Raw genomic sequence first — 10,977 nt, 5'->3', positions numbered from 1 at the left:
TGTCAAATGTTTCAGAATTGTACAACAGAATTTGATATCGATAGTCAGAACCAAATACCAGGTAGGTATTTTTTTTTAATTTATATTATTAACTGATTGTTTATACCAAATAGTTTGAATTGGAAATGACAGATAGGGTCAGAAGCGCACAGAAATGGATTCAGTAGTCGTTCAGGTAACAGAAAGTGTATGATAATTCGAACAGATAGTTTTGATATAGACAGATTAAATCAGTTATGGCAGAATTTATGCTGAAATGTTGGCAGAATTGTACTGAAATGTCTAAACCACCAATAAATGAAGATAGAAGGATAGAGATTAGAAGATTTATTACAGAATTCGTATATTCTTGACTAGACATGTGGAGTATATTTCGATGAATTTCGTAATAAGACCACTGCAATACTTTCCAGATTGTGATGTAATATGATTGTGATTGACAGATTGTTCAATCTATATCTATTAGTTTGTACCAGATAACGTACAAACATGACCAGAGGACAAAGATCGATGTCAAAGAAATGGTCAGATTGATCAGAATGTAGAACTAGACTATATCAGATTGTGATTTTGATTGAGTTTATAATTGTGGCAGAACGTACCATGAACTCATTCATATATTATCCACCGACTGACAGATAGCCAGAGTATACTATCCGGATATTGAGAGATATCCAGAGAGCTGCAGTGCTGGATGCTAACACCAGTTAAGATGACATATTGTCGTTGTGTGAATTATTGTACGATAATAGTTAGCTGATAGCCAGATGAGTAATGAGATAGTTACAGATGATATATTGTACAGTGAGTACTGCAGATTTCTTTGGTATAAGAATAATATCTCGGAGATACCTGAGATAAGATTTGATACGGTCAGAGATATGACAAAGGAAATGTATCTAATTCGGAAGAGAATGAAGATAGCTCAGACCAGACAGACTTAATACGCCAACGTCGGATGATGACGATTGGTATTTGGGGCCGAAGATTTAAAATATCCTTGACTGGGATAAACAGATCTGATATCAGCGAATGATATTGATTTGGTATGAGCTGTTGATTGGTATATACAGATGTTGTATAGCTAGTATTGGGAGATTGATTCGGTCAGAGTTATTTCGATGGGTAGTATGATATTATGCTCTTGAATTATTATTCCAATTTAAAATCACAGATCCGTACAAGAAAGATATTTCAGAATGAAGACTATTCTATTATTGAAAATACAGTAAGTTGACAGGGCCTCAAAGAGACTATCTGAAAGACAGAATTTGTCATGAGATTAAGATTTCAGAATGGATTCATTGAGATGAGTTTCTGATTTAAACTCTGTTATACATTTCTTCTGATATAGTGCTTCTCATATATGAATTGATAGATTGTTTGCGATTTCGAGGACGGAATCCTTTCTTAGAGGGGGAGAAATGTAAGGCTCGAGATTAATTAGTCTTCATTGATGTGATATTCGGAAGATATGAGTATGCAAGACATGTAATGAGAGGCACTGAATGAGATTATGAAGGGTTGCATAAAGTCTAGACCGCACCTGCGCTACGAATAAGACCGCACCCGCGGTTGATGGACAGAGAGTTGGAGATTATTTACAGAAGTAACACCGCACCCGCGGTGAAGAAGTACCGCACCCGCGGTGCATGGCCAGTAGGGTATGAAAGTGCAACTGGAGATTGAGCGCACCCGCGGTGCTAGACAGACCGCACCCGCGGTGTTGTACCAGTAAGGTCAGCGCACCCGCGTTAAAAGACAAAGCGCACCCGCGGTCGCTGTTTCTGAAATTTTGGATGATGATCAGTACGCCTAGCGCACCCGCGGTGTGAGAAATACCGCACCCGCGGTGAAACATGCAGTAAGCACATTCAGCCATGTGCCTTACATGCAATGTGATCTATATATATATATACCAAATCCTCATTCTTCCTGAAGCAAGAAACGAGAATTCCCTCAAAAATCTTCCAAGTTTGATGTGGTGCTAGATTTGAGATTTTATACCAACCAGTTATCAGAATTTAAATCCGAGCACAGTTCTACGATCCTCTCGCTACGAGCTATACAAGGACGTAAGTTTTATTAAGTTTTGAGATGATTTGGAAACATGATATTGTTCGATTTGAATATGAATCAGATATGATGTTTCTGCTACAGTAGACATTGTATAACTTAAGCCAGATTAAAGAATAGACTGTTTATGAAATTGTTATGAATTTCAGAGTTGATTTAGTTGAGATTCTATATCAGAGTTGTGTTATTATTCAGATTATGAGTTGTATTGAATTATGGTATTATATCTGTGATGTTGAGATAGACGGGGTTATCGTGACTGTATTGTTATGCCGTCGAAACATCAATAGATTGATATTGATCAGATTCAGTAATGATTTCGATTGTATCGTGATATCATTGATATGAATTAGATTGTACCTTGTTCAGATATGGATCAGATTATATACCGATTTGAGTATTGATTAGAACAGGTCTTGAATTGAGTTATATACTGATATGGTATTTATATGATTGTCATTATAAGATTTGGATATGGACAGATTGGAATACAAGACTTCGTATTCATCAGACCGAGAAGAGAAAGGTATAATTCATGTGAATTCGAGGATATGACTCGAATCAGACTTGGTTGGAGTTTCCCTAAATCACATACTAGATTTATTATTTATATCTGATTATGATTATGTCTTGTCTATAGATTTATATTCAAGCATTGAAATAGGAGAGTCATTGGCAGACTTGCTAAACTAGACGTTCGGTGGTATCGACGCTTCGGATCAGATTCAATCCGATTGTAGACATTCGATACAGACAGGACCGAAGTCTAGGAATAGGACGTACAGTTACCCCGATTGGGAGGGTAGGTGACAGACAGTGACGTCTTATTCACACCGGGATCCCTAGAGTTGGAGTCGAGTCAAGTTATGAGTTGAATTGAGTTGCATGCTTATTTTATTGTGATTTCAGAGATTATGGAATCCATTGTTACTGCATGCTTATTTTGATTTGGTTTCATAGACTATGAAACCTATTGTTATGAATTTTATGCATGATAATATGCTTTATGATTTATATTGTGTATATGCATGTATACATGTTTTATACTGGGATTTATTCTCACCGGAGTATGCGGCTGTTGTCTTGTTTTGTATGTGTGCATGACAACAGGTGGGACAGGATCGGGGTCAAGAAGATGATGAGAGATCGAGATTAGAGTGGTGATTCCGGACTTGGATGTAGACTTGGTTTAATACTTGAAATTTAGTAGTTAAACCTTAGACTAGTTTGAACGAGAAGCATGTTGTACAAGATTTGTATTATTATACCGGTTTGTATAATAGATTGATTCCATTACCTTCCGCATTTTAAAGAAAAAAATTTTTAGACCCTGCATCTTATAATTGATAATTAAATCCCAAAGATGATTAAGATGATGATTGATAATTAAATCCAAAGATGATTAAGATGATGATTAGCGTCCGGGTCCACACAATCTCGTATGGACCGATGTATCTAGGAGACAACTTCCCGCGTTTGCCAAATCTGACAATGCCACTGAAAGGAGAAATCTTCAAGAATACTCTATCTCCCAGTTCAAATACTAACGGTCTACGTCTGATATTGGCATACTTGGCTTGCCTATCTTGTGCCGTCTTCATTCGCTTCTGAATTATCTTCACCTTCTCAGTCATTTCACGAATCATATCAGGCCCAAGTTCTGGTACCTCAGAGATGTCATCCCAATACAGAGGAGATCTGCACTTCTTGCCATATAATGCCTCAAACGGAGCCATTTCAATGTTCGTCTGATAGCTGTTGTTGTACGAGAATTCACAAAGAGGGAGTGAATCTTGCCAACTAGCGCCAAAGTCTAGCACTACAGCTCTCAGCATATCCTCTAAAGTCTGGATAGTCCGATCTGACTGTCCGTCTGTATGGGGATGATAAGCAGTGCTCAGATGCAATGTCGTACCTAAGGCTTGCTGCAAACTGCGCCAGAAATGAGAAGTGAATCGTGGATCACGATCTGATACGATCGACTTCGGCACACCATGCAATCTGACCACCTCTCTGATATATATCTCTGCCATCTGATCATGTCGGTACGTCATTCTGTACGGAATAAAACAAGCTGATTTGGTCAATCTGTCAATAATGACCCAAATCGCATCACAACCCCGGGATGATCGCGGTAATTTCGTAACGAAATCCATGGAAATGTGATCCCATTTCCATTCAGGAATAGATAAAATCTGAAGTAAACCTCCGTGCTTCTTTCTCTCGGCCTTCACCTGTTGGCAATTCAAGCACTTAGACACAAACTCTGCAATATCTGACTTCATCTGTTTCCACCAGAATTGTGTCTTCAGATCGTTGTACATCTTCTTGCCACCAGGATGAATACTGAACCGACTACAGTGCGCCTCTGACAATATCTGTTGTTTCAAATCTGAAACATCTGGCACTACAAGATGGTTATTCACATACAGAACATGATCAAGTACCTGATATCTTGACAAATGCCCTGATCTGACCATCTGAATCGACTTCTGAATATTCTGATCAGTTCTTTGTGCTGCTTTAATTCTAAAAATCAAATTTGGTTCAACTTGAATCGTAGCAAGTCTCAATGGTCCACTATCTGTGTCAAACGCTAATCCAGACAAACAAAAATCTTCAATCATATTCGAAACATCTATCGTCGATAAGGATAGGGAACATACCTTTCGACTTAAGGCATCCGCTGCTGCATTTGACTTACCTTGATAGTATTTGATCTCGCAATCAAAACCCTTCAGCAGATCAAGCCATCTACGCTGTCTCATGTTTAACTCTGACTGAGAAAATAGATACTTCAGGCTTTTGTGATCAGAGTAGATTTCAAATTTCTCGCCATAAAGATAGTGACGCCAGATCTTTAATGCAAAAACTATGGCCACCAATTCAAGGTCATGAATTGGGTATCGAATCTCGTGTGGCTTCAACTGTCTCGAGGCATACGCAATCACATGCCCTCGCTGCATAAGAACACAACCTAACCCTCTGTGAGATGCATCACAATATACAACGAAATCACCCGTACCTGAAGGTATCGTCAACACTGGAGCACTGGTCAGTCGTCTCTTCAACTCCACAAAACTAGACTCACAAGCTTCAGACCACACAAATAGTGTATTCTTCTGTGTCGACTGAGTAATCGGCTTCGCTATACTGGAGAAATCTTTAATGAATCGTCGATAGTATCCTGTCAAACCCATGGAACTGTGTATCTCTGGCACAGAAGTCGATCTAGGCCAACTGATCACAGCTTCAACTTTACTCGGATCCACAGAAATACCGTCTCCAGATATAATATGTCCCAAAAAGACAACCTTTCTCAGCCAAAACTCACACTTTGACAATTTAGCATATAGTTTCTCTGTTCTCAATGTATGCAACACAATTCTTAAATGCTCGGCATGCTCAGTTTCATTCTTGGAATATACCAAAATATCATCAATAAAAACGATAACAAACTCATCCAAATACCTCTGAAATACACCGATTCATCAGTCCCATAAACACCGTTGGTGCATTCGTTAAACCAAAAGGCATGACAATAAATTCGTAATGTCCATACCTGGTTCGGAATGCGGTCTTTGGTATATCAATATCTCGAACTCTCAGCTGGTGATACCCGGATCTCAAATCAATCTTAGAATAGACAGATGATCCCTGCAACTGATCCAATAAGTCGTCGATACGCAGCAATGGATATTTATTCTTCACCGTTGCTTTGTTTAGTTGCCGGTAATCAATACACAATCGCATTGAACCATCTTTCTTTCGTACAAATAACACTGGAGTGCCCCAAGGAGATACACTGGGTCTGATATATCCCTTGGCTAGAAGATCTTCTAGTTGTGTTTTCAGTTCTTTCAACTCTATCGGCGCCATTCTATACGGAGCTCGAGATATAGGAACAGTACCTGGAATGAGATCAATACTAAAATCTACCTCTCGAGCTGGAGGTAACCCTGGAATCTTGTCGGGGAATACATCGGCAAACTCACGTACCACTGGTAGATCTGCCAATGACGGACTCGGTTTCAGTAGATCTACTGCATAGACAAGGAACCCTTCTGCTCCTTTCTGTAACAATCTACTCATAGTCAAAGCAGATACTAAGGGAATCCGAGATCTGGAACCCTTACCGTAGAATTTCCACTCATCAGTCATCTCTGGTCTGAACCGGACAATCTTCTGGAAACAATCTACAGTAGCTCGATAATTGGTTAACATATCAATCCCAACAATACAATCAAAATCAGCTATCCCAAGCACAATACAATCTAAGTCAAGCTCATGACCCTCAAACTGTAGTATACAATGTCTAACTGAAGTCACAGATATAAGACCACTTCCCAACGGAGAAGAAATAGACACTACAGTCGATAATGACTCGACAGGCAATGAATGCAACAATGCAAAACGTTCTGATATGAATGTATGAGATGCACATGTATCTATCAATACATAAGCAGGATAACAGCAAAGAAAACAATTACCTGTGATCACATCGTCCGGTGCATCTTGGGCCTGCTCTTCTGTCAATGCAAACACCTGAGCTTGTTGTCTGGAAGGCTGGTTCACTGTCTGGCCACCTCTGGCTCTAGGATGGGACTATGTAGGGGTTGGCTGGAAGGAATGGACAGACGAAGCTTGCCTCTCAGGCGGAGCCACTGATGCAGATGACCCGGCACCCTGAAATCTCTGTGCACCTTTCTGTGGACAGACTTTGGCGAAATGTCCTTGCTGCCTACATATGTTACATCTGCCCATCACACCTTGAGACTGCTCGGTGGCATGTCTACGTCCACAAGAACTGCAATACACACCTGTATACTCTGTACTCTGGCCAGGACCTCTCTGTCGTGACCCACTGGAGCTCGACGTACTGCTTCCCTATTCTCTTGAACTGTTTCCCCTATGCTTTCAGCTGATCTTTCCTCCCGCTGCTGCTACCACCACTCTCAAATCTGGGAGGCGGTTGTATCAAAGGTTGTGGCGGCCTAGGAGTCGGAGCAATATAGGGAATATTTTGTTGCCTAAGCAATCCAGCTTCTGCCCCCTTGGCACGGTTCAACGCATCAGTAAAGTTATTGGGCCTACCGGTATTTACCAGGGTAAATATTTCTGGATTCAAGCCATTAATAAACTGATCCGCAACGGCCTCTTCATTTTCAGCAACATGAGGAGCGAATCTGAGCAATGACGAGAACTTGACAACATACTCCTCGATGTTCAACGGTCCCTGTCTTAAATTGGCAAATTCAGCACCTTTGTCTTTTCGGTAGGACACAGGAAAGAATCGCTGATAAAACTCAGTCTTGAACACCTTCCAAGTAATCGGTGTGCCACGGTGCTCCAATGCTCTTTTTGTAGTCAACCACCAGTTCTTTGCTACTTCTTGCAGTTGATGTCCCACCAATTTCACTCGTCGGTCATCAGTGTACTCAAGGGAATAATATAGCATCTCGATATCCTCTAGCCAACTTTCACACTCGACTGCATTTTCTGTACCTTTTAGGGTCGGTGGTCAGAAAGACTGAAACCGTTTCAACAAGGTCTCCATCGGTGTAGCAGTAACGTCCATCGGATCATTGGATGTACTGCCCTGTTCTGGTGCCCGACCTGCTACTGGTTGCGGTACTCGTCGAGGCGGCATATCTAAATATCAAACAGATTAATACACAATCTATATAATCTGTCTCAGCCCTCCTCTGATCATATACCTCTGATCCAGAATCGGTTCTGATTCAGTCTTTGCGAATACATGCTTTAAATCAACTCAGATAACAAATAACATGTAATAGGGAAAACAATAAATCATGCTAGCACATCATAAAGCAAGGAAGACGACTCGATCTACCCCGTTCATTCTATCCTATCTCAGTCTAAAGGAACCTGGCTCTGATACCACCTGTTGTGGGGACCCGGGCTCTAACTCGATTCTTTTTGTAATTAACTGGATATTTGCTAAAAATGTGGGTCGTAAAAAAAAATTCTTTTAAACATTGTATCAAATGTACATAGATCATACACAAGTTGACATCTTTATTCATTCTAGCATAAATAGATACAAGTCTTGTTCTATTTCCATCATACAAACTAGAGTTCACAATAACATATTAAAAGTAAACATTCCTAGTTCCTCTTCTTGGCCCGTGATCTCCACGCTATCTCGTCCTCTCATCTCTGTCTCGACCCAGATCCTGTCTCACCTGTCGTTATGCACACATACAGACAGAACAACAGCCGGATACTCCGGTGAGAACAAATCCCAGTATAAAACATGTATACATGCATATCATGCAAGGGAATACAAGCCATAATACATGAATATACAAAATAAAACATGAACATACTATCATGAATGAAATCAATAATATCATGTTCCACATAGTCTATGAAACATGAGCAATAGAAAACAATCAACTAAAAATCCAACTCATATCTTGGACTTGACTCTTGTCTAACTCTAAAGATCCCGGAGTGAATAAGATATAACAGATCTCCCACCTACTCTCTCATTCGGGGTGACGTTACATTTTATTCCTAGACTTCGGTCCTGACTGTATCGAATATCTACAATCGGAGTGATTCTCATTCGAAGCGTCGATACCACCGAACGTCTAGTTATTTGGAGAATCTACGAAATGACTCACCTATCTTAAAGGCTTGAATATGAATCTATAAACAAGGCACAACATATCAAAGTATAAACAACAATCTAGTATGTGATTTTGTTGAGAAACTCAAATTGAATCTCATTTGAGTTGTGTCTTCCAAAATCAAACATGAATTATACCTTTCTTGTTAAACCTTTATCGATGCCGAGGTCTCGAAGTCGAAGTGAGGCACGATGAATCTGAAATGGAAATGTTCAATAAATACAAGATCAACATTCAACTCAACCAATACATGTACGTAGCAATATTCATTCTCGGTATATTTCGACGGCATAACGACGTGATCTTGTAATACCAAATCAACTCAAATATCAATACTCCATATCAATAACTCATAATCACTATCATATACACTTAAAACTCTGAAATTCTGCATAAGTTCATACATATATATGCTGCAAATTCATAACAATTACATACGATAACATTTCTTCGATCCGTTTTCAAATATACATTCGGAATCATCATAAGAACACATAATAACAACCAATATCTGATTTCCCCAGCATCTCAACTTCAAAGCATGTTGAAAGTGAACAATACTTACATCCTCTTGTAGCCTTTGATGAGAACAACACAAATCTGAACTTGGATTGAAATTTGGATGAGTAAATCTTGCACAAGCTAGCTTCAAAATGAAAGAACCTTGCCCCTTCTTTGAATCTCTCTTTCTCTCGGTTATCCTAGTGTTCCATCCAGGAAGGAATGAAGAATGAAGGACACATATATCATATATGCATGGCAAGGGACAAGTGTCCTATTTTTTTGGACTACACGTCTCGTGCATATGCGTGACACCACCCGCGCATATGCGCGACACCTACGGGTCTCGGTAATGTCAATTTCAACACCTCGCGCATATGCGCGAGGTCTTCTGGACCCCTCGCGCATGTGCGCGTATCTACTCGCGCATGTGCGCGTATCTACTCGCGCATGTGCGCCAATGGTTCTGGAAATTGCGCGCATATGCGCCGGGCTGGTGGCGCATATGCGCGAGCGCTCATCTAGCACACAATTTGCATCTACTTTCTCGTCTCTTCCGGTCCGATACAATGCGTCTACAATCACCTTAACTATCCACAAAATATGTTTGATTATGATAATCAAATTCTCGGGCCTTACAGATATTCAATGTTTTTCAGTCCATCAAATACCCCAATGATACATCTGATTGTTTTAGAATTGATTCTATTAACGAGTTCGTTGAGTGTGGTTTGCAGGGATTAATGTGTTTGGATCCTTTGGCGGTTTTTTTGACACATTCGTGCCCGCAAGAATTGGGAAGTCAAGAGCTGTACGAATGTATTAGTTATCTGGAAGCTGGCAGACCGATTTAAAAAACGGTAAACTCTAGGATTGGGGAGCTTGGGCATGTCCCAAGACCTTTAAAATCATCCATTAGAGAAGCCCCAATCCTAGAGATGAAACCTCTTCCTTCGCACTTGAAATATCTATTTTTTCTTGATAACGATAAACTGCCAGTGATAGTTTCCTCTACTTTGACAGGGAAGAAAGAAGAAAAGTTGATGCGAGTTCTGAGGAAAAATATCAAAGCCATAGGTTGGAGTATTGCCGACATCAAGGGGATCAGTTCATCCATGTGCATGCACAAAATTCTGATGGAGGCCGACCACAAGACATCTACCCAACCTCAAAGGCGTCTAAACCCAGCTAAGCAAGAGATGGTCAAGAAAGAGGTGATAAAGCTACTGGACGCAGGTATTATCTACCCGATTTCTAATAGTAGGTGGGTAAGTCCAGTACAAGTTGTTCCGAAAAATGGTGGGATCACTGTCGTAAAGAATGAGAACAATGAGTTAATTCCAACCAAAACTGTTACAGGGTGGCGTGTTTGCATTGATTATAGAAAATTTAATGACGCCACCCGTAAAGACCATTTACCCCTCCCTTTTATTGATCAAATGTTGAAAAGTTTAGCTGGACATTCTTTCTACTGTTTCCTGGATGGTTATTCGGGTTATATGAAAATTCCCATTGACCCTGAAGATCAGAAGAAAACCACATTTACATGTCCTTACGGGACATTTGCATATAGACAAATGTCATTCGGTCTAAGTAATGCACCAAAAACTTTCCAACGATGCATAATGGCAATTTTTCACGACATGATTGAGGATTTTATTGAAATATTCATGGATGATTTTTTTGTCTTTGGCTCTTCATTTGATACTTGTTTGATTAACCTGTCTAAAGTTTTGGATAGATG

At 40.0% G+C, this 10,977-nt stretch overlaps 1 protein-coding gene across 1 annotated transcript; it reads right to left on the bottom strand.

The window, feature by feature from the left end:
* Positions 1 to 6,985: 6,985 nt before the first annotated feature.
* LOC142523796 (uncharacterized) lies at positions 6,986 to 7,534 on the bottom strand. The gene has a single exon (XM_075627527.1). It carries the CDS (start codon positions 7,532 to 7,534, stop codon positions 6,986 to 6,988), a length of 549 nt encoding a protein of 182 aa, XP_075483642.1.
* Between the last annotated feature and the right edge of the window lie 3,443 nt (positions 7,535 to 10,977).

Source organism: Primulina tabacum, chromosome 14 (assembly GCF_025594145.1).
Source record: "Primulina tabacum isolate GXHZ01 chromosome 14, ASM2559414v2, whole genome shotgun sequence".
Lineage (NCBI taxonomy): Eukaryota > Viridiplantae > Streptophyta > Magnoliopsida > Lamiales > Gesneriaceae > Primulina > Primulina tabacum.
This window is presented reverse-complemented; position numbering and strand designations above follow the sequence as displayed.